The sequence below is a fragment of the Panthera pardus genome, unplaced genomic scaffold (genome assembly GCF_024362965.1).
Source record: "Panthera pardus isolate Hobbes unplaced genomic scaffold, ASM2436296v1 HiC_scaffold_24, whole genome shotgun sequence".
Lineage (NCBI taxonomy): Eukaryota > Metazoa > Chordata > Mammalia > Carnivora > Felidae > Panthera > Panthera pardus.
Genome location: NW_026526810.1, coordinates 127,667,401 through 127,692,242, shown reverse-complemented (window position 1 = coordinate 127,692,242; position 24,842 = coordinate 127,667,401). Strand labels below are relative to the sequence as shown.

The following is a 24,842-nucleotide window of genomic DNA, read 5'->3' as shown; positions in this document are numbered from 1 at the left end:
CACTTCACAAAGGCAGGTGAGGGAAGAATAGAACACTGAAATCAGTTAGCTGTTTCCAACTTTTTTTTTTAATTTTTAAAAATTATTTTCATGTTTATTTATTTTGAGAGAGAGAGAGAGCAAAGCAGGGGAGGGGCAGAGAGAGGGGGAGACACAGAATCTGAAGCAGGCTCTGCACTGTCAGCGTGGAGCCTGATGCAGGCTCGATCTCACGAACCTTGAGTTCATGACCTGAGCCGAAATCGAGTCAGATGCTTAAATGACTGAGCCATCCAGGCACTCCTATTTTCAACTCATAAAAATTAAAATATTCTAAAATATCTTAAGTTACAGACTACTATGAAGTCTGAGAACTTAAAAGCCAAAATTATTTGACTTTTTATGTTCAAACTAAGTCATTAACCAGCTAAATCTTTATATAAATTCTTTAAATGTTCAATGGGTTCATTGCTTATTAAGTCAATAAATATAAGGGAGAAAAGGATAATGTAGTTACAGGATAAGTGAATGCATGATTCTGTCACAGTTAATGATAAATATGGGTAAATCTGGGTGGTGGGCACATGTTATTTCCCATGTTTTACATTTTCAGGGTTGAACATAAGTCTTGGTGGCTTTATGAAAAAAATATCAATTGTTAATAAGAAGATTTATCATTGGATTTTTCTCAGGAAAGAAACCATAATTATGAAACTGGCAACTGGCACAACCATCACTGAAGTTAGAAGAGATGAAATTTGAGGTAAATCTCATGTCCTCGGATGGCTTTGGCTGTAAGACACTTGTAGGAGAAGCCACAGAACACAGCAAATGCAGCCTCAAATGGCATTAGAGGAATTTCTGTATCAGACTGAAAGTAACACCTCACTACTGCAACAGCAGAACTCAGGTGAAAATATGGGAAAAGAAGGTCATTCTGTAGCCTCTACAAAAAAATTAGCTTTGCAATGGTATCTCTTCCCAAGTTGTGAGCACTCATTCATACCTGATTCCTAAGTTTTTGAATTTCTTCTTCCCGATCCTTAATCCTGCTTTGCAATGTGTTCTTTGTTCGATACAGATCTTCTTCTATGTAGTGGAATTCCTACAAAGTGAGACATGAATAAACAGAAGCTCTATCAGTGTCCCCCATTTCATCCCCAGTACCTAAAACAGTGCCTGACACACAGGAGGCCCTCAGCCAACATGCGCTGTGTCTATCCTGAATGAACAAATTAACAGACTTGGACGGGTCCGATGAACGGTACTCCACCGTGCTGTATCAGTTCGTACATGATGAATAACCAAGCACGATTCTGTAAGTGATCGTGTGTCTTCATTCTTCTTGGGTAGATGTGTAGGAAGAGATCTGTTTGATCACATAAGTGCTGTCTAACTTAGAGGAACAAAACCTGCCAAATTATCTTGTGAATTGTTTTCAAAACACCTGCACCTGTCTGGATTCCCACACAATATGACAGAGTTCTAGTTCTTCCACATCCTTCCCAACATTTGGTACCGTTAGTTTTGGTAAGTGTAGCTATTCTATGGGTACGTACTGGTATCTCAGTGTGGTTTCTATTTGCATTTCTCTACTGATTAATGATGCTGAGCAGCTCTTCGTGGGCTTATTTGGACCAGGCAATATCGTGCACCTGTTTTGCTCTATCATCGCTAAAAGGGAAAAAAAGAAATACCTCCGGGGCACCTGGGTGGCTCGGTCGGCTAAGCATCCAACTTGGGCCCAGGTCATGATCTCACAGCTTGTGGGTTCGAGCCTCACGTCGGGCTCTGGGCTGACAGCTCACAGCCTAGAGCCTGCTTCCGATTCTGTGTCTCCCCCTCTCTCTGCCCCTCCCCTGCTCACACTCTGTCTCTCTCAAAAATAAATAAATTTAAGAAAAAAAAATTAAAAGAAAGAAACACCTCCAGATTCATTAACAACTGCACGAATGTGCTGCTGGTTTGTATCATGCATATGATGAGTTGGTGTCAGTTGCAATTTAAGACAAAGCACGTGCCAGGGAAGACAGAGTAATGAACTAAAAACCTTCTAAAGCATTATGCTTAACTGTGCAGACGAAATAAAGGGAGCTGTATGAAGAAGTAAACGTGAGACAGGATCAAGCTGCTAGGCTACGTTAAAACATTTAGTTCAGCCTGCTCATTTTACTGATTAAAAAAAAACTGAGATAAGTGAGAATAAAGAAAATGAGGCAGTAATTAGGGTAGGAGAATCTCAATTTACAAGAAGGTCTGATTTCTTTTAAACTCTTAGGCCAGCAAAAATTTAAGGCTGAAATTACTTAAATTAATAAGGAGCACCATAGGACTATTTAATCCCAAGATCAAGCACTTACATCCAGAACATCTCATGACTAAATAAACAGCCTAGAGCTACATTCAGCTGCACTTGCCTCTACTTAATTATATCATTTTAAAGACAGGCACTGGCAGTGGATGCGGTAAAACCATCTGCCATAATAAAATGAAAATTATCTAACCATCAAGGCCATCAAATTTTTGCCTTTCACTATATAATAATAGCCCCTTGAATAAATTAAAATGCAATTTCTGAAAGGGTGGCCAATTTGATAACTAAATTATCTAAGACGGACTATGATGTATCTGCAGGCTGCTACTTGAATTTTTTTCTTCCTTACTACTCGGGAAACAGCTCCAAGTGGTACGTTCATAATAAAAACAAATATTGCTCTGAGACTAGAACAAGTTTCAGAAATGATAAATCCTAATAAAAAAGATCTAAGAATATAAATGCACAAGGCTGGAAATGTTATAAGCGATGCACTGACAATTCTAAGAATAGTTTTCTGTAAAGTAAATACAGATTTTATTGTAAGGATAAAATAAGATAATGTGTACTATGTGCTTACAACAATGTCATTATTCAGCAAATTACAGATGTTATTAACATTAGATACAGCATCTTGTTCTGAAAATGTGGCTGTAAGCATGTTTACTGTTTTAATAATGAAACTATTACGTAAGTCTATTAAATTAAAATAATTTGGCTTGGGGAGCAAACGACTGCCGAGTAAACAAAGAAATACAATTATAAACATGACTTATAAGAACACTGTATAAATATTTCTTCTCAAACAGAAAGAACAGCTTAATATGGCAATAATGTATTTTGCATTTCTAGTAAATAATATTACTGTTGTTCCTAGAAAGTACAAATGTAATAAAACGTGAGAATCAACTGATGTTTTTTAAGCTTTCTGTACATACACACTGTGACGAGGAGACATACCGAAATACAGACGAGGTAGTAGAAAGAACTCTGGGATGGGAATTCTGGGTTCTATTCTGTTCTCTAGTTAGCTGTGTGCTAAGAGGCAAGTCCCATGACCGTGTTGTGGTTCTATTTTTCATCTGTCAAATAAACAGTGAAGGGGTGGGTAGTGACAAGGCAGGAGGGACCTAGAAGGTCGCATTTACCATCACCACTCCAAACCCATCCTATAAGAATGTCAGTGAGGTCCTTTTCTAGACGAGTAGCCTCACGGGACCGCCAGCAAAGCGCCTTCCTTGGTAATCTCCCATCTAAAATCTTTACCTGCTTCTGTCGCTCCAATTCTGCCTCCAGCTCTTGTTTAGATGCTTTTTGTCCAGCTATTTGGTCCTGCAGATCTCGTAACTGTTCTCTTGCTGATTCTGCTTCACTAACCTGCTGAGCCTCCATATCCTAAAACGATGAGCCTTATATGTGAAAGCAATAATTAACCGTTCGTTTCAACATTTATTGAGTTATCACTGTGCACCATGCCCTGGGCTCAGCGGGCACTAGAGGGATACAGATGAGAGGACATGGTCTCAGCCCAAAAGGAGTAGATAAATGGACGCTTCACTGTATAATGTGGCAAATGGTGAGAGACACGAAGAGGTTACCATAGCTGCCGCAGCACATGAACCATGTGATTTAATGAGCATGCGTAAACAGTGGCTCCCTGGGAGACCTACAGCTCTAATCAAAAGCTAACAATTTCAAAAGGAACAGAAACATAACATCAAAAAGGACTTTGCTGCACTGGTCCCGTGGGAATGCAGGTTATAGTTAGTTTTTGCATGTGTGCTAAGTACTCAACAGAAACCTAGAAATAACTGTTCTCTCTTACCCTCAGGTTAGTCTATTATTTCATTTTTTTTTTAGCTTTATTACCATTATCTGTTTTTATATCTTTCTATATTTCTCACTCCTTCACTTAGCATCATTATTCTCACTTCTTCAAACTCAAAAACCACCTTCTAGATTTCCTATCAAATTTGCTGGTGGCAAAGAACAGAACTCTAGGTTTCTCTATTTCCCCTGTATAGGTTAAGCATGCGTCCATTCACACAGGCCCACAAGAGATGAAAATCAGCATGTCAATCTGCTTTTGGTCTTTTGGTACACTCTGTCTTGAACTCCTCTCCACAACTCCGCACTTCACATACCGTTTGGGAGAACGGGCAGATTAATGATACTTCCAGATAATAACAGATATTCCCAGATAACACAACTTTGGGGATTTAGAGGAAAACAGCAATAAGTACAATTATTTTTCCCTACCGCTGAGTTTTCGGGGTGAGTAGTAGGTAAATTAATCTTGCCATCAATTTGACTTAATCAAATGAATTCTTGAGCCGCAGGTGGGATGGGCAGTGGTTAAGAACGTGTTCTGGAATCGGACAGACTAAGGTTCTAACCCCAACTCTGCTACTTTAGTAGTCACAGGGAAGCTACTCTCCTTCTCTATGACTAGATTTCTTCAAAGTATAGAGATAGAACGCACCATACCTCCCTTCCAGGTTTATGGTAAGGAACAAATGGAGGGATGTACGCTCAGAGCTCAGCGCGATGCTTGGCACAGAAGTGCTGAGTGAAGGATAGCTATTGTAGGCCAGTTACAATTCTCTCATTCTCATGGATATACTTTAATCCTTACTATACATTTCATCAACTTCTTGAGAATAGTCAACGTCATCAGTGATGCTGGGGTAAGGATGAGATATTAAATACAACAAGTCCTATTTTTCATAATCTCATCCAAAATACATGTATAAATAAGACAAGATGTGAAGAGGATTAGCATCTACTCCATTTCTAAATTCATGGGACTGAATTTTTGGAATTCAAAATTACACGAAAAAAAAGTCCTACTTTACAAACTATGAGGACAACAGTCTTTATCAGCTCTTCTACTCGGCCAATATGAAAAAATCCAGAAGTAACATCAGCTAACAGTTGCTGAGGGCCTAATCCATGTTGGGAACAATGCTAGGCCCTTTTACACACATCCCTTATCCTCAAGAGCAGCTCTGTTTGCCTTCAGTTTACAGATGAGAAAACTCAGGCTCGGCGAGACCAAGTGTTTGGCACGGGTAACACATCTGCTAAGTCTAATATCCAAGCCCGCACGCCAGACAAGAAACCCTACCCTTGTGACTTCCACACTTTCCTTTGTAGGTCATGCACATCTCACAAACCAATCACTTGCTGAGTTCGCGCACGGATGAGTATTCTTTGCAAAATGTTTTTTTTTTTTCTTTTTTCTTTTAAAGACGGCTTGTTAGCCAGCACTTTATGTTCTCTCGTTCTCAGAGACTCCGCCTAGGATATTTACATCAAAGACTCCATGTTGAATCTAAATGAAAGGCCCCGTTTACTTGTGGATTAAAAACAGCAATTCACATAAGCCATAAATTATTAACATTATGCCTGTAACTCTAACGAAGAGACCATCCTGTGTCCATTCCAGTATCAGAAAACATCCCAGTCTTATTGACAAACCCAAATCTCATGTGTGTTTTAACCACTAGATTGTAAATTCCATAAATACGAAGGTTCTGTGTGGTTCCTTGCTGTTACTCTGAGCCTACAGGATGCCCAGCACACGGGGGACGCAGGGTGAGAATTTGTTTAACGAACGAATCTAGTTACCTATGTTTGTTATTCCCAGAACTTCACAGTCAGTGGACAAGAAACCTATCGCTTTAGATTCACTTCTACATGGCGACTGCTGGTCCCACACAAGTTCCACTCTCTGTCTCCCTCTGTCTTCCCCCAAACCACAGACGCCCCCTCTTCTCACCTGCCGACAGCTGGGGTGGGTGGTTGTCTGTGCAGCCGACCGGCAGTGAATCTTACCTGTAGTTCGGACCTCAGCTGATGGATGTGGCCCATCAGCTTCTGTATCTCCTCCTTTTGCAGCTCCTTTTCATGGCGAAGTTCTTCCAGCTCCACGCTGTGCACAGTACTGCTATCGAGGCCTTCAAAGCCAGAGCCTTCCTTCAAGCTGTTAATCAATTTTTCTTTAGACTATTACAAAAAAAAGGAACCTCTTTAAGCAAAACTGAGATCAGCTTGTATACTGAACACCATCAATCTTGCACTACCTAAGCCACTGTGGAAACAGCCCAATTACATTCTCCGCCAAAGAAAGTCCACATTGGGATGAAAATGCACTAGAGCCTTGCCGCAGACCGTCCTTGGGTTTTGGTCCCCAGGCCCATGTTATTGTTGAGAACTTGTTATTAACAAGATTCTTCTCATATGTTCTTCTCCTCCTTCCTCATGCTTTTTTCCTCCATCACATGCTACTCAACAAATATTTACGGAACGCCTACAGAGGGTTTGGCACTGTGCTAAGTGTCTGTGTCACGAAGATGTCCCCATTGGGATGGTACCCTCAGCCTTATAAACCAGAAGGGACGTTACAAGTATCCAGTAAAAGGCAATAAGCAAGTTGAGAGAGGCATCTGCCAAGACTACCCGCAGAGTTCCAAGAAGGAAAAACCACTTCTGGGGAAGAGAAGGCTCTACCGGAAAGGAGCAGTTATGCTGATCCTGAAAAATGGCTAGGATTTGGACAGGTATAGAGAAGACAGGGCAAAGCATAAAAATGCAACAGCATCAGGGTGAACAAGGGTATACAAGAAACAGCATCAGGGTATTGAGAGATGTGCTGAGGTACTATGTTAGGCCCAATCTGTGGGGGCTTCAGATGCCAGGCTAAAATGTTTGACTTTTATTTGGCGGGCCAAAACAAATGATCAAAAAGTAGACCGGGAAGTGAGATGACCAGAGCTGTATTTTAGGAGGGTTAATCTGGCAGGGGTATAAAGTAGGCATTCACAGACTACGGCTGACGGGCCAGATCTGGCCTGTGGCCTATCGGTGGACAGCCCATAAGCTAAGGAGGGTTTCTACACGGTTATAGGATCATAAAAAAATAAAGAGTATGTGATGGTGACCACAGAGAGCCTGCGAAGCCTGCAATATGTACTATCTGGCCCTTTACAGAAAAGGTTTACGAACCCCTGGTAGAAAAGAGGAGTTGGAAAAAGCGATTTAATGTGGGAAGACTAGTTTAAAAAGTGCTATTGTTCTAGGCCAGCAGTAATGACCATCAGCTCTTTCACCTTCGATAGAAATATTTGAAAGGCACTCTCCTCCATCAAAAATAGTCTTTTCTTTTTATGTGGTAGAACTCTGGGCGACTTCTTCAAACTTCTCTGTATTTTTTCTAATTTTCTATAATAAACATAATTCTCCGTCTCTCTCTGGGCTAAGGCCCAGACCTCTGTGCTGAGCTCCAGGCCTGTATTTCTGATCGCCTTCCTAAAACTTTCACCCCAATGTCACATCAGTTTTGCAAACTCGTCATCGCCTGTCCTACCCTCCAGTGCTAGCCTACCGGCTTCCCTGTTTCTCTGCCACACGGCAGGGGAGTATCTCTTGTGCACTCAAACCAGAAAACCGGAGTCCTCCTTCCTTGCACTTCTATTCCCCCCCTCCTCCAGTTAAATCTCTCCATCTCGCACACCCCACCTCCTCCAAGTCTGTCCCGTCTGCCACCCTCACTACCATAAATTAGACCAGTCCTCACTATTCCTCACCATCCATTCTGATACCCTCCTCTTTACCGTCTCCATCTCGCCATCCCGTCCTCACCCCTCAACATCCGTGGCAATTCACTGAGCACCTCCTAAGAGCCGGGTCCCGTGCCAACTCTCCCCTTGCATCCTCATCACGGCCAGTCCTTCTGCTCCTTCTCTTTCTCGCCTCTTCATCCCTAACCGTCATGGTCAAGGGAACGAGCTGCCGTCCACCACATATGCCATGCCATGCTCCCTCAGGCCCCCTTTGCAAGGGCACAGGCTGTCCTATCAGAAATCTCCTCCCCACAAGTCTTCCTACTCCTCCTCCAATTCCTCTTTATACGGCACCTCCAGTTGCCCGACTCCCCCCGGCAGATTTTAAGGGCTTAATGCATCGATAACTTCATCCCACCAATTACCTCAGGTTTTTTTTTGTTTTTTTTGTTTTTTTTGTTTTTTACTAACTTAACTGCTCTTTTCAGAAAGAAGACATACCCTCAGCACCTACCATAATGCCTCGTGAATAGTTAAGTACTCAATAAGGACCCTTTTAAATGAATTAGAGTGACATAGCAAAAATAATTGGAATGGTTTGGAGGAGACAGACATGCTGTCTCATGAAAGAGGAATCAAAAAGGTGCTCATACCCAACAGGAGGCAGGAGCTAAAGGAAAAAGGTGGAGTCAAAATGTCATTGTGGTTCACGCTCTATTGCCTGGGAAGAAGGCATGATATTTACCGAAATAAGAGAATGAATAAGAGAATGAATAAGCTGGTTTGGGGGATGGGACACCCCATGTAGAGAAACACGGCAGGCACTTAGAAACAGGTCAGGAAGTTAGGCTTGGAGACAAGCTGAAGTCACATCAAGGTGGCAGACACAGGCAGAGTGGATATATACATGATAACGCGAAGAAAGGAGTTAGAGAGGGCTTAGGATGGAATTTGGGAGGACTCTCCTCTTTGGAGACTGGGAAGAGGGCCCAACACAGACAGAAAGAGCAGTGAGAGAGGATAGAGAGAGAGAAGGCAGTGTGAGTGGCACCAGAAGGCAGGAGTTTCAAGAAGGGAGGGGGGCTGACAGTGTCCAATACTCCACCAAAATCAAAGTGGGTGGAAACTAAGAAAGGAAGAAAGTACATATTCAGGTCATTAAAGGCCTCTGGGAAGACAATTTCAGAAATGTAGCAGGGACAGAAATTACACGAAGGAGTTAAAGTTACCAGGTCTAAAATAGAGACAGCATATTTACAAAAATTCTGGTAAGTCTGACATTGAGAGAAAGGACAAGGAAATGGATCGAAGTGGTCAAAAAAGCCAAAAGTATGGTTTTTTTCCTTAGGCAGGAGTTCGAAGACCTTGTCTGTTCTTCTGCTAAGCGACCATGTGCTCTTGAGTATGCTGAGCCAGAAGAAGGCAGCAGAGAGGGGAAAAACAGGGAGAGGACAGACTCAGGAGGAGGAGCTTAAATGAGGTGGAGTGGGAACCAACGCACAGGCTGAAAATGCCTCCTGACGAAAGCAGACGTTTCCCTCGGATAGGAGGCAAAGGAAGGAGAAGCTGAAGACTACATTAGCTGGAGACTGACACAGTGTTTTTCAGCGGAGTGGAAGGGAAGGTCGGCTGAGACACCAGGCGGGGGAAGCTGCCTGAAAAACCTGACAGAGGATCAGCAAGGAAGAAGGAAGTGACTGCTTAACAACGATCATCAATATAGTGGTTAAGATGACAGGTGGCGGGCCTGGCCTGGGCAGTGGCAGAATGAATTTTAAGCAAAAAGAAAGAAAGGTGGTTGGAACAAGGGACACTTTAGCCTTTTACAAAACCTCTGAGTAAGGCACCTGACGTGAGCCAACCCAGCCAAACACGAACCAATCCTCTCACAGATCAACGTGGAGTCAAAGAGTGTCTCCCAACTGGCGAATCCCAACATCCGCAGTGCACATCTCAAGCTTACTTGGAGTATTCTAGTAGCTTTTTGCTTGTAGTCGATGAGTTCCTGCTTAGAGGACTCCAAGTTGGACTTAAACACTTTGACTTGTTGCTGCAGCTCGTCAACTCTCTTCTTCTCGTCCGAGTATTTTCGTTCGGCCAGAGTCACCGCTTCTGCCAAATTCTGCCGTTCCGCTTCCATGTCATTAAGGCGTGCGGCAAACTCGTTCTGTGACAAATTTTTATATCTGCTTACATCATTTCCTTTGAGATATATTTTACAACCACCTAATCAGATATCTTACGGGATTTTTTTTAGCTCAGTCCAACAACCTAACAGGGAAGTTTAAAAACAAAACAAAACAAAACATACCACCTCATTTGTTAAGAGCTAAAGAATAGAGAATTTAAGGTTGCTGGCTCCCAAACATGGCAATGCATCAGAATCAATTAGGGAGTTTTAAAAAAAATGCAGCCACCGAAGGCCTTCCCCAGGCTTACTGAATTGGCACTTCTAAGACTAGGCTTGGAAATCTGTTTTGTTTTTAATGTTTTTATTTATTTTTGAGACAGAGAGAGACAGAGCATGAGCAGGGGAGGGGCAGAGAGAGAGAGAGGGAGACAGAATCTGAAGCAGGCTCCAGGCTCCGGGCTGTCAGCACAGAGCCTGACGTGGGGCTGGAACCCACAAACCTTGAGATCATGACCTGAGTTGAAGTTGGACACTTAATCAACTGAGCCACCTAAGCGCCCCTAAGCATCTGACTCTTGATCTCAGCTCAGGTCTTGAACTCAGCCCTGCGCTGGGCTCCACACTGGACATGAAGCCTACTTAAAAAAAATTTTTTAGGGGCGCCTGGGTGGCTCGGTCGGTTAAGCGTCCCAACTGCAGCTCAGGTCATGATCTCGCGGCTCATGAGTTTGAGTCCCGTGTCAGGCTCTGTGCTGACAGCTCAGAGCCTGGAGCCTGCTTTGGATTCAGCATCTCCCTCTCTCTCTGCCCCTCCCCTGCTTGCACTCTCTTTCTTTCAAAATAAATAAACATTAAATTTTAAAAAAAATTTTTAAGAAAAGGTTTTTTTAAAGAGTAGAAGTATATATTAGGTACATCTCTCTAGAAATAAATGAAATCAGATAAAATGGAATCAGAAAAAGCTTAAATAAAAACATAAACAAGATGCCCCACATCAGCAACATTTTTGTTTTATTCAAAAGCTTCTCAGCACCATCTAGTTGTAAGAAAGAAGCCCCAAATCAGCTTTTAATCAAATAATGGTAATGTTGGTTGCACAACAAAATTAAGTGAAAATGTCTGTCTCTAATGAACATTAACTATTTTAATTGTATTTCCTTTTTTAAGGGGTGCTGAGGGGCTGCTCCCCTTTTATTATCTGACAGAGCTTTCTGTCAAGAGAGCGTAACACCCCTCCCCTCTGGGACCCTTGTCCGACCTGTGCGTCGTCCCTTCAAGTACCCTCTCAGAAGAAGAGCCCCCACGTCCCCCTGCCGATACCTTGTCAATCATAAAGGATACTGAACTTCATTTTAAATGTATTTCAATACGTAGGATTAAATTTAGCGAGGATCAAGCTAAATTTCCAAATACTTGGATTTTGTCACAGAAAGAGAATTTTCTGAAACGCACTGCAGAGTTTTATTTGGGAGAAAATGTGTTAGGAAAGTCATGCCTCCTCTCGAACCTGCATCTGTTTACAGCTCTCCTGCTCTCTCTTCCGGGCGGCGTCCGCTTCATGCAGTCTCTCCTGAAGGGTTTGCAGAGCTTGGTTCTGCAGGCTACTACCTTCGCTGTGATCCTGCATTATTCTAAAAGACAAGACATCACTCGAAGAGGCTCGTTTCCACAGTGTACAAGTGGTCAGGCAGAATAATTTTTAGAGCATTGGCTTATAAGCACAAAAAAGATGGCTTGACTAAAATATTCTTAAAGAAATCTTTCTGCCTTTTAATGGAACGTAACCTATATTTTTAGGCATCCAAATATAAGCACACAGCACATATCATCATATGTCAAAAGATTAACGACCCGACGTTCTTCAAATATTTTTAAATGCAGACTCTGCTAACAATGCATCTCAAGATTCAACTAGTAAATCGACTTTTAATCACACACATTTCACATTAAAAAAAACATAAATTTCCCCTCTGTAAATTTCAAAAGCTAAGTTTCCACAAAGTGGGATATACTACAGTGTTTATCATTACTTGTATTGGAAAGAAACTTCCAGCCCCCTTGTCATGACTTCTAGAGTGAGCTACCTCGATTTTTCGCTCTGTAAGGCTTCCAGGGCTTCTGTGCGGGAGCTCAGTAGCTGGTCGGCTTCCTGCAGCCTCACTTTCAGCACACCCAGCTGCGAGTCCTTTGCGGCCACTGCTTCAGTCAGATCGTCGACCTGGGCTCGAAGTTCTCGAGTTATTCGATCACTCTTTGAGTGGTCAACATTCCACTTTTCAACCCTTGCTCTTGCTTTGTTTAATTCTAAAAAAGACAGAGAGAAATGTCTCTATCCAAGCAGACACGCCTTTCTCACAGCACACACAGATTCTCCTCTGCGCCTTTAGGACTGACTGCCAAAATTGGGGGCTTAGACGTATCTTCAGACTATCTGCTCCAAATGGGATACCCACTTCTCAAGGCCAACACTCACATCTACATTACAGTTAAGAGGCTGGAACAGGGCATGATAATAGCTGCTCTTCTACAAAAAAAAAATTTTTTGAGACATAGCATAAAGTATTTGGGAGCCAAAACCAGTATAGAGCAGAATTCACAACACTAAAATGGTCGGTGGATTCGTAGAGTTCTGCTAGAGACAGGACGAATGCAAATCCAAACCAAGGGCATACGCTCCAGTAAGACCAAACAAACAAAGTCAAAACCTGAAGATAAACACAGGAAAGAATCTGTTTCTCTCAATCATCGTAGCAAAAAGATGCTATTTTTTTAAATGTTTTATTTTTTGAGAGAGTGCAAGTGGGGGAGGGGCAGAGAGAGAGGGAGACAGAGGATCCGAAGTGAGTTCTGTGCCGACTAGAGAGAGCCTGATGCAGGGCTTGAACCCACAAACCATGAGATCATGACCTGAGCCAAAGTCAGACGCTCAACCAACTGAGCCACCTGGGCACCCCAAAAAGATGCTTTTTTTTAAAAAATTTTTTTTCGTCTTTATTTATTTCTGAGAGAGAGAGAAAGAGACAGAGTGCGAGTGGGGGAGATGCAGAGAGATGGAGACACAGACTCCAAAGCAGGTTCCAGGCTCTGAGCTGTCAGCACAGTGCCCAACACGGGGCTTGAACTCACAGACCATGAGATCATGACCCAAGCTGAAGTCGGACGCCTAACCGACTGAGCCACCCAGGTGCCCCCTATTTTTTAAATCTAGAAAGAACAGTGCAGTAAAGATTTCCACATCCTTACATATGATCTGTAACAACAGTCTGCCGGCAAAACAAAATTAACATCAAAGCAAACTCTACATGGTCTCAGGAAAGGCTCTATTTCTATGTCCACGTTAGTCTGGTAAAGTGAAGTTTTTTCTAAAGTCAGCCCAACAAGTCTTAAACTTCCTTCCTCTTGTACTCTTCTGGGCCTCCATCCACGTCTTGGCCAAACTTTCCCACTGTCCCTACACTCCTTTCTAATCACTGCCAGGATCCAGGGCAGAGACTTGTCTTATTTTCCCTTGGCCACACTTACATTAACATTAACATATTCCCCACCACTACCTCACTTGTGGGATTTTTTTTTTTTTACTTTTAAATTATCTATTTCTGAGGAATCCAAGGGTTTTCTACTCTAGGGCCACTTCACTGCACATTTCGAGACAGCACTTTTCAAACTGAATTCCATGTTTGCTTTACAGCCCCAGGAGCAGTGCAATACCGTGACCTCGCCCACTGGTGCCCACTACTTTGTTTAATCACACCTTTGGTTCATGAGCAGCTCCCCCTGAATGCTCAGAATAAATCGATCCAATGAATCAGATGATTACTGATGTTCCGTTCTCAGTCCCTAAATTTCATGATTCCTAAAGAATGACCAAACAAGCCAATGTTCTGGTTCAGGTCGGTGGGAGGATGACTGGTCTCACTTCTAAATCTGGGCCCTGTTTCTATGAAAATGCTATTTTATAAGTCTCATCTGAAATATTTCTAAGTTTTGATGTAATCAAATCTTCGTTTATTTTTGAAATGTTAAATTCCTAACCCTGCACAATTGAAATAAGGCTCTACCTTCTTGAGTTTCCTTGGATCTTTGAAGTAATGAGGCCATTTCTTGATTTAAAGACTGAACCTCATTCCTCAACAGTTGGTTCTCCAACCGAAGATTAGACAGTTCATGTGATTTGCCGTCAGGAGTAGGTGCTGGATTGTGGTCAGTGCAGGCAGCACTTGATGATACATTTTCCTTTGAAGAATCCTCTTGAACTTCATGGCCAGAATCTGAATTATTAGAGGTTTCTGTTAAAAAAAAAAAAAAAATACACTGTTACACCAGAACAGGCACTGCATACACATTAGTAGCTTACTTTGGTAGAATGCCTTTTAGCTCAAGTCAACTGCTACAGCTAAAATGACAGCTTAAATTTAAATAAAATACAGGGTAAATTTTCAATAGACTTCCTTCTGATGAAATTTCATTGTCCTACTTGGAGGCTACAGACCTCTAAGGATCTCAAAGTCTGGATATACTGAATGAATGGTGATACAGAACAGACACAAGAATACAGTTCTGGGAAGGAGAAAACCAGAGAGAATTTAAGTGGTTGGACTTAGGTAAAAAGGGTTTCAGTCTCCCTTTGGGCTTTAAAGTATTTTCTTAAAAAAAGAGACAAGTCCCAACAGTGAAAATACGGGAAAGGCACAAAAGAACAGCTGTGGGTTTCAAGGCAAGGAGAGTAATAATATGTCCGAGCAATTTGTTACATACCAAACTTGAGTCTAAAAGGTCTTACTCAAGGAGCTAGAGATTCACAAATTCAGATTCATCCTGCTTTTGTTACAAAATGTGATGCAGATGCATTTTTAACTTGCTCTAAAAAAACGACGTACAGTTATATAGCTAAATGATAAAATGGACGAAAATAGTAACAGTACAGGCAAAAGAGCTGACACTTCAGAAAGGAAGATAAACTACTGACCCATAATCGTATAAAAAAGTTCTCAACATCATCAGTGATCAAGGAAAAATGCAGATTGAAACCACGAGAACCAGTGCACACCCACTAAAATGGCTACAATTAAGAGGACGATGCCAAATGCTGACAAAGACACGGAGCAGCCAGAGCTCTCCTAGATTTTACTGGTGGGAGCACAAAATGGTATAACCACTGTGGGAAAAGGTTTCAGTTTCTTATGAAATTAAATATGCAGCTACCATTTCGCCTAGTAATTCCCTTCCCAGGTTTCCACTTCCTAGAGACATGACAACATTTTCCCGCAAACAGACAAGAACAAAAATGGTCATAACAGCTTTATTTACAATAACCCAAAACTGGAAACAATCCATTGTCCATAAAAGAGACTAAAGTGTGGTATACTCAGAACAAATTACTGATATATCCATGGATCTTACTAATGTGGTGAGGAAAAAGATAAGAGAGTGGACATACTATATGATTCCATTTATATGGAAGTTATAGGAGAAAAACTAAGGTGAAAAAAATCAGAACAGTGGTAGTTGGGGAAATGGGGTAGAAAGATGAACTGGAAAGAGACATGAGGCAAAGGGACAAAGGAAATGTTATTTATCATAATAAAAGTGTGGGTTACATAGGCATAGCCATTTATCTGTATAGCTAAGATTTGTGCATTTCAATATACACAAAAAAATTATGAGAAATCGAAATCTGAACAATGACTAGGTATTAGGTGATACTGAGGAATTATTACAATTTTAGGGTGATTATGGTGTGGATGTTTGTTTTTAAAGCTTGCATTTCTCTAGGGTCATCAAATGAAATATTTCTAGAAGAAATGATAGGAGATCTGTGATTTGTTTCAAAATAATTCTGTGGCAGGTAGAGGAAGGGATGGAAAACGGGAGGGTATAAAAGAAATAAGAACAGCTGTAAACTGTTTAGATAATGTAGTCAGATAATAGGTATTATTGGAGGGAGTCATCAAAATCTACTTTGATATATCTGAAATTTCCAAAATCAAAATTAAAAAAAAAAAATTTTTTTTAAATGTTTATTTATTTTTGAGACAGAGAGAGACAGAGCATGAGCAGGGAAGGGGCAGAAAGAGAGGGAGACACAGAATGTGAAGCAGGCTCCAGGTTTTGAGCTGTCAGCACAGAGCCCGACGCGGGGCTCGAACTCACCAACTGTGAGATCATGACCTGAGCCAAAGTCAGACGCTTAACCGACTGAGCCACCCAGGCGCCCCAAAATCAAAATTTTTTTAAAGAAAGAAAGTATATATCCAAAATTGTGGGATATATATAAAGTAGTATTTAAAAAGACATTTATAGGGGCACCTGGGTGGTTCAGTTGGTTGAGCATCCGATTCTTGATTTCGGCTCAGGTCATGAACCCAGGGTTGTAGGATTAAGCCCTTCATTAGGCTCTGAGCGGACAGCACAGAGCCTGCTTGGGATTTTCTCTCTCCCCATTTCTCTGCCCCGTCCCTGCTTGCTCTCTCTCAAAATAAATAAATAAATACACATTTTAAAAAAATAAATAAAAAGACATTTTTTGTATTTAATATATACATCAAAAATGAAAGGAAGAAAATGAGTTAAAGGCTATAAAAACAGAATAAAACCTGGGGCGCCTGGGTGGCTCAGTTGGTTAAGCGTCTGACTTCAGCTCAGGTCATGATCTCACGGTTCATGGGTATGAGCCGTGCCATTGGGTTCTGTGCTGACAGCTCAGAGCCTGGAGCCTGCTTCGGATTCTGTCTCCCTCTCTTTGCTCCTCCCCTACTTACACTCAGTCTCTCTCTCTCTCTCTCAAAATAAACACACACACACACACACACACACACACACACACACACACACACACACAATTTTAAAACAGAATAAACCCCAAAGCAAAAATTAACAATAAAGACCAGAAATTAACAAAATAGAAATCTGCTAGAGATAATTAAAATGGTCTTTTGAGGGACATATCACAAACATTATGCCAATGAATTTTTAAACGTATTATGATGTTGAAACCTATCAAATTGTATACTTAAGTATGTGTAGTTAATTATACGTCAGTTATACTTCATTAACACTGTTTAAAAAAATAGGCATTTATCACAGTGCCAGATACTGATATTCTTCTAGTAGTATCTGTGATCAAGCTTTGGTTTCTGCAGGGTTAGTATGAATGATTAGGTTGGGGTCCAATTGGGTTAAGGTTTCAGCTATGACCCTTTTACTATTTTCCTAAAATTAAGTAAAATAAATACAATCCCCCAAAGTACATATGAAATAGACAAACTCTTAGGAAAAAAAATGTAACTCACCAAAAACAGAGGAAATGGAAAACCAATAGAATCAATAGTTCAAACTCCAGACCTGATGGTTTTACCAGTGAGTTCCAGCAAAATTCAGGGAATAAATAATCTCGGTTTTACATCAAATAATTAAGACAACAGAAAAAGAGGGAACACTTTCAAATTCATTTTATAAGGCTAACTGTAACATTAAAACCTAACAGTATTACAGGTCACTCTCACTTACGAAATAAATGCAAAAATCCTAACTGGAATATTAGCAAACTCAAAGTCAAGTCTGGTTTTAGGTTTTAAAAAAGTCAATTGATTTGTATCCCATATTAATATTAAGGAACAAAAAGCATATTAAAAAATCATATGATATACATACAGGAAAAAACACTGTAAAAATTCAACATAAAAACTCAAATTAGAGGGATGGCTGGGTGATTCAGTAGGTTAACCGGTTTCACCAGCTATGGGTTTGACACCTATGTTGTGCTAACAGCTCAGAGCCTGCTTGGGATTCTCACTCTCTCCCTCTCTCTGTCCCCCTCCCCGCTTGCTCTCGCTCTCAAAATAAGTAAACTTAAGAAAACACAACTCAAACTAGATACACATAGATACAGTATTCACCTGATAAAAAGTACCTATAAAAAAACTAACATAGACATTGTATTTGGTTAAACTGTCAAACCATGGTTAAGACAAAGAACAAGATACTGGTTCTCAGCCCAAGCCAATGCAGTGAGGCAAGAAAAAGATTCTTTTTAAAGATTAAAGGGTTAAGAAGGAACCAAAGTCTCACTATCTACAGATACTGTGTTGTTGAAAATCTGAATGTACAGAAAAATAAAAGATTAAGAGCTATGTAGGCTGCTGTGTGTCAAAAGCCAATACATCAGGAACAGAAAGTAAAACTTTAAAAAGGATGCCATCTACAAGTTTCAAAAAATATAAACTACCAGGAATAAATCTGACAAAAAATATGCAAGACTTTCATGAAGAAAATGATAAAATCTTAAAGAAAGACACTTAAAAACTAAGTTGAAATTGTACCATGTTATTATGGGTGAGAAACCTCAGTTTTGTAAAGATGCTGATTCTCACCCAAACGGAAGCAATAGACTCCCAATAAAAAGGCCGTAAGAATTTTTGTGAAACTTGGAAAGCAAATTCTAAAATGAATATGGATGTACAAAAAAGTCCAAGAATAGCCAAAACATTCTTGAAAGACCAGATGGGAGAAATTGCTCTAGGAGATATCAAAACACTATAAAACTACATGAATTAAGACAGCGTGGTATTGGCACAAAATGCCAGGGGTGATATTGCAGATTGACAGGGAAAGGAAATATTTTCAATGACTAATGCTGAGATAACAGTATGGGGGGAAAAAATGGAACTAGATAGGCATCTACCACATAGAAACATACCACAAAGAAAAGAACGCTAAATTCATGTACATTAAGAACTCTACTGAGATACCACAGAGAGAAGTGGGGGAAAACCAAGGTAAAACAGAAGGAGGTGTAGAAAGAATCACCATCTGGAATATATAAAGGATATCTGTGAATCAATAAGGAAAAAGACAAATGATCCATTGGAAAAAATTGATCAAAAGACTTGAATAGCACTTCCCAGAAGACGAAACCTGCATAAATATCTGAAAAGATGCTCAACCTCATTAGTAAGGAGAAAAATAACAACACACCTGATTAACAAAACACAGTCACTGAAAATATCCAATGTTGGTGAAAATGCAGAGCAGAAGCAATAGTAACCATAGTTGTTCAAGTATAAATTGGTACACCTCTTGAGAAAACAATTCTGGTATACTACCGTACCTGGAACCCTGTCACACCCTACAACCCAGCAATTCCATTTATAGACGTTTCTAGGCATCCTAGGGCACTGCTTCTCAACCTAGGGTGATTTTGCTACCAAGGGACATTTGGCTATATAGATATAGATATAGATAGATAGATAGACAGACAGACAGACAGACAGGCAGACATAGAGAGGGGGGCGGGGAAGAGAGAGACATTTTTGGTTATCACAATTGGGGATGCTACTGGCATCGAATGGATTAAGAGGCCAGGGATGGTGCCTCCTACAACAAAGATTTATTCCACCCAACAGTCCCAAGATTGAGACCCTGCCCTAGAGAAACAAAACTTCATCTTTATAACTCCCACGTATTAACTGATTCTAACTCCTTTCCCTGTCAACAGGTTTCCTTTGACTCCTTTACAATCAAATGTAAGCGGTTTTCCTTAAAAGTAGAAAAATATCATCACCTTTCTTTGAAAGACCTCTATTAGCATCCCATTGCTATGGCACTTACAATTTACCTGGCCCTAGTAATCTCCTGGAAAACAACAACAAAAATATCATATGCCCTACCTCCAGCCCCGGAAAGTCCGATTCAAGAAGTCTGGGGAGGCACACAATAATTCACTTTTATTAATCACACAAGTGCTTCTAACGCATGTTGTCCAGGGACCACTCTTTAAGAGAGGATGATGTATATGAATAATGGTTTTAAACATGTAAACGGAGGCATACAAGGGCCTTCACAAACAGCTCCCAACCTTCTTTGCTACCTTCGTTTTCTTTTGCTGTCTCCTACACACTGTGCCCACAACAACTACTCTACCAAACGTGTACAGAATCTCTGCATTGAATGCTGTCTCCAACCCCTCTTTTTTTTCACCTGGAAACTTCTACTCATTCTTTGAGACTCAACTCAAACCACAGACCCCCTGTGAATCCTTACCTGAATACCTTACTTTCTCCTTAATGGCTCCACAATACTCTAACCGTATTTCAATTTCTGTATTTACTATACTATATACTAATATACTATAGTTTTGTTGTCGTTGTTGTTGTTGAGAAAGGGGGGGAGGAGCAGAGGGAGAAGGGGACGGAGGATCCAAGTGGGCCCTGCACTGAGAGCAGTGAGCCTGATGCAGGGGCTCAAACTCACGAACTGTAAGATCATGACCTGAGCTGAAGACAGACCCTCAACCGACTGAGCCACCCAGGTGCCCCATAAATTATGTTTACATGTCTCTCTCGCCCTCTCGACCCTGTTAAAAAGAAATTTAGGAGTGTGTGTACATAGTCAACTGTTACTGCATGATCCTGTCTTGAAAGCCCCAAACACTTGCCTCTTTACCACTTTATCTTGACAGATTTTATTCACCAACAGCCAGGACTACGGGAGAAGCTTTAATATTTAAGAAAATAACAAGCTTCCAATAATCACCAACTTTATAAAGAATCTCTGCAAGAACCTACCATGTGTTTGCTATTTTAAAATGGTTAGTAGGTACCTGAATCAGCCATATTACCACGTAAACCTCATTTTTGCAGGTGAGAAGATCTATATATACAGGTAATTTCACAGCAATGAAAACCAGAATTCTAAACTGTTACTTCACGACCAGGTCAATGCCTTCAACCCTTCAACTCGGATCGAAGTTCAGTCTCTCAGCTTCATTTCTGAGGGATGCAAGGGGTAAACACACACACACACACACACACAGAAAAAGCCCTCACAATCCAGAATAAATGTGAAGGACATCCTCCTATTTTATCATCCCAAAAAGAAATGAATTGAGATAGTTCCAAGTCCAAAATTATGTTTTCTTTCAGATTTCAAAATTGTCTTTTTTTTTTTTTTTTGGTAGTTTAAAATATCTTAGAGAATCATCCTGGGCAGAATTTCTTAGATGCTAGGCTGGGTAAAGGTACCCAACAGACAACATTCAAAGGTCCCTATTATAACTGTACACTGACTAATGGCTTCCGTGTCGTCTATCACGTTCACTCCACATTTTAGAAGCTGCCTTTACACCAGTGGGGAAAGGTAACATAACAGAGGATGAGAAACACTACCAGAACATTTCAGGTTATGACACGTCCCGTTTGCTTAACTCTAAAAGAAACCAGAGGGCTGATTAACTACCATCGCCTTGGCTCCTAGAAGGATTTTCCTCAACGGTTTTGACGGTGGTCACGCTGGTGTTCACAGAACCGACACTTGCTGTCCGAGAACTCTGAAGGACAGGTGTCTTGCTCCTTTCTTTTTTGATTTCCACCCTCCCGGTAGGCTCCTTCTGTGAACTATTAAGAAAGTCAAACAGCAGCTCATCATCAGGTTCTGACTTTTTTCTTCGAACAAACTGGGATGAAGGCCTAGGAACAGATGTGTTTTCAACAGAATGAGAGGTCTCCACTGATGTCCTAGATCCTACTTTCACATTTGCTGTGCCAGCTAAGAGAGTGGCTTTCTGATTTCTAATGTTATCAGCTGCTGAGGAAATATAAGCAGCTTTAGATCCAGTCTGATAAGTCAAATCTGTATTTTGCTGAAGTTCAGGATAGTCAGCATTTTTGTTATATGTGATATTGCCGGTGTTCTCTTTTCTACTGAGAGCTGTTGCAGCCCCTTGATCAACTCGATTTAAAAGATCTTCTGCCTTCCCAGCAAGATCAGCAAACCAGGACATGATGGTAGCAGAATAATCCTATTGGTGAACCTGTAAAAAGGACATAAAGTGGTCACTATGGCATAACAGCAGAGCACAGCAGTGAAGACCAGGCTCCGAAGTCAGACAGTCCTGGACTGAAAGCCTAGAGCTGCCCCTTACTAGCTATGTAACCTTGAGCAAACGACTTCACTGAAACTGAGAACCTTTACCTGGAAAATGAGGAAAATAAGTGTATTCACATTATAGGACAGCTTTAAGATGAAGTAATCTATAAAAAAAACTCTGCAAAAGGCCTAACACAGTAGACACTCATTTTAGTAGTTGCTATTACCATTATAATTACAGCTATCTCTACTGTTATAACTCCTATTTCAACAATAGGCAAATGTTACTGTAGCAAACATAAGTAGCAAATAATCAATAGAGTAAAATTCCAGCTCAACCAAATAAAAAGAATTCCCTGAAGTTTGTTTTAAGGTGCTAAAACTTGAAGAAACTTCTGATTGATACTAAATCTCCATGTTTAAATGCAGCAGTATTATGGATAATTTAGATGTGCACATATATAATCTGTCTAAAGTACACTTACAATAATTTACATTCTCAGTACCTACTATGTGCACACTGGCTAAGTTCAGAATAAAAAAAATGACTGCACAGCCATTTATTTGATAAATAGATCTGAGTACTTTTTGGTGTGCCAGAATGAATCGGAATGATGAAGTAATTAGTCCTTACAGATACAGAAGTGTACTAAAAAAGTCAACAACCATTTCTTGAATGTGCACATTGTTGTGCCTGGCACGCTCTTTCGTCATTAACTCTTTCTTGTTCTTAAACTTCACCTGAATGTCATGAGCTCCAAAACACAGTTCTCTTTCTCTCCATCTAGATTAGGTTCTATCATTCTCTGTTCGCATGCTAGGCTTTATTCTCACAACCTTCCATGTTTTATATGATTTTTTTTTTTCTGTCTCTTCCTATTGGAAAGAGGAGGAGGGAAGTGGCTGGATGAAGGCCAGGTCTGTTTTGCTTACCACTGAATTCTCAGCACACAGCAGGCATCCATAAATACTGCTGAATGTAGTTTGTATGTCAAATGCCATACAATCATTACCTTTATCACACATAATTTTCACAACCACATTACGTAGTAAGTAGCAGTATTCTTTTTTCACAAACGGGGAAAAGATTTAGAAAGATCCCAGAGTTTCGATGGCAGCTTAGCAACTCCAATCTAAGTCAGCCAAACCCAGTTTTTTTTTTAACCGCTGCCTTTCCCATCTAGCCTCTCAGTAACTGAATAACCTCAAGAAGAAACTCACCCTCTAAACCTGTTCCTTACAAAATGGGACTATTATATACCTGTATATTTCACAGTTTATGTGACCTCAAATGAAAATGGAGGTGCAGTGCTCTGTAACATGTAAAACTCTTTACAGATGTCAAGTATTATTCTCAAGCAGACATTGGTGGCGACTGGGCGGCAAATGATCCTTACTAATTAAAGGAGTCAAAGCATACTTATTAACCCCCTATATCTCGCCTCCTATTTTTAAAGTTAATGGGGCTTTAAAACAAAACCCCATGCCTTAATGTTGATTATCCAATTAAATACAAACAGCGGTCCTGGGCACTTGCCCCACTGACAACTCCAGTGGACTTCAGAGGTGCAGTGCCCCCAAGTAATTAATTTCTCAGGCATTGCCCCAGGAAATGGCCCACAGGGACGGAGATGAAGAGAGGGTGACAGTGCGTGGGCTGGGGATGGGTCCGCAGACAGCAGTGGCAGGGTCTGCTTCGAAGGCCAGGTGTCAACACAGAGGAAGGGAGGCTGGGGGTCAGTCGGTCGGTCCCAGGGACTTTGTCGTCAACAGATCTCAGGTAGGCGAGTACAGACCCCCGCTTCGCTCCCCACCTGCCAGGCTGAACCTCTGGAGGGGGAGGAGCTGCCAAACCCGGCTGGGGGCGGGGGGCGGGGAGGGAGGAGAGGGCAGGGCACTCAACAATGCCGGCTGAGGCCCCAGGGGGCTCTCCTGCCCTCTCCCTCAGCCCCCCAAAAGCGCAGAGACCAGAGTCTCCGCTTAGGGGACGCCAACCCCGCACCTACGGCCGTTAACGCCCTAGGCGGACCCGTCCGGCCCACTGGGCTCAGCTGCCGCCTCACCTGAGGACTCCGGAGCGGCTGCACCGCGGCCTCGTCGCCCGCCAGGGCCGCCCCCCACCTCGGCAGCCGGCGGCTAGAGGGCCAGGCAGACGAAACCTGGTCCCGGCCCGGCCGCGGCCCCGCTACTCTTCCGGGAGACGTGGAAGGGCGGCGAGGACCCCAAAACAGAGTGGCTTCCGAGCTGCCTGAGCGGCCCGGGACCGACAACAGCCACCTGGAGGCGACTCAGGCGGTGGCGCCGGCGGCTGCGGGGGCCTCGCTCTTGGCCACGCCCTTCTTCCGCCTGGTGCGTGTGACGTATCTCTCCTCCCTTGGAGGACGACGGTCTGCACGCGGCCGGCATAACATTGTAGGCCACGCCCCCCAGGGGGGCGGGACCCTGGGCGGCACCGCGGGGTAACTGAGGCGGTACCCCGCCTAGAAGGAATTTGAGGCCTGAGTTGGGCGGGGCGTGAGACCTAGGTGGACCCCCAGCCTTCACCTTTCCCTCTTCGCCTGCCAGTTTTTAGGGTAAGGATGCTGAGGACCCAGGGCAGGAGATGGGAATACAGAAAACAAGATCCCTGAGTTCCTGGAGATTCCTTTCTAGTGGCAGAGACGGATTTTAAATAAACCAATGACTGAACAAGACGATTTTAAGAACGCTATCAAAGTTGTACAGACAAAAAGGGAGAAGTGACTGGAGGTGGAGGAAACACTTTAAATGGTGTGATCTCTCTGAAGAGGTGACCTTTAAGCCGAGACCCAAACGATGGAAAAGACCCATAATGGGTCTTTCCATACAGCAATATTGTAGTTATGTTATGCATACAGTTCCTAGAATACTTGAAAATAGTCTAAAATCCACACTCAATAATTAAATACTCAGCTCCTGCTATGGTGCACAGGATTGGGCTAATTTGGCTCTAATTGTGGACAAGCCTACAACA

The 24,842-nt window shown here is 41.8% G+C and overlaps 1 protein-coding gene across 1 annotated transcript in view; it reads right to left on the bottom strand.

The window, feature by feature from the left end:
- The window catches only part of GOLGA5 (golgin A5), a 32,540-nt gene extending 8,448 nt beyond the window's left edge, over positions 1–24,092 (bottom strand). The window contains exons 1-9 of the mRNA XM_019462097.2: positions 23,914–24,092; positions 21,221–21,794; positions 14,047–14,274; positions 12,073–12,292; positions 11,496–11,619; positions 9,821–10,024; positions 6,131–6,301; positions 3,560–3,688; positions 986–1,084 (exon numbers count right to left, since the gene is read on the bottom strand). Coding sequence (XP_019317642.1) covers positions 986–1,084; positions 3,560–3,688; positions 6,131–6,301; positions 9,821–10,024; positions 11,496–11,619; positions 12,073–12,292; positions 14,047–14,274; positions 21,221–21,764 — 1,719 coding nt within the window. The 5' untranslated portion in view covers positions 21,765–21,794; positions 23,914–24,092. The remainder of the gene's footprint in view (positions 1–985; positions 1,085–3,559; positions 3,689–6,130; positions 6,302–9,820; positions 10,025–11,495; positions 11,620–12,072; positions 12,293–14,046; positions 14,275–21,220; positions 21,795–23,913) is intronic.
- Between the last annotated feature and the right edge of the window lie 750 nt (positions 24,093–24,842).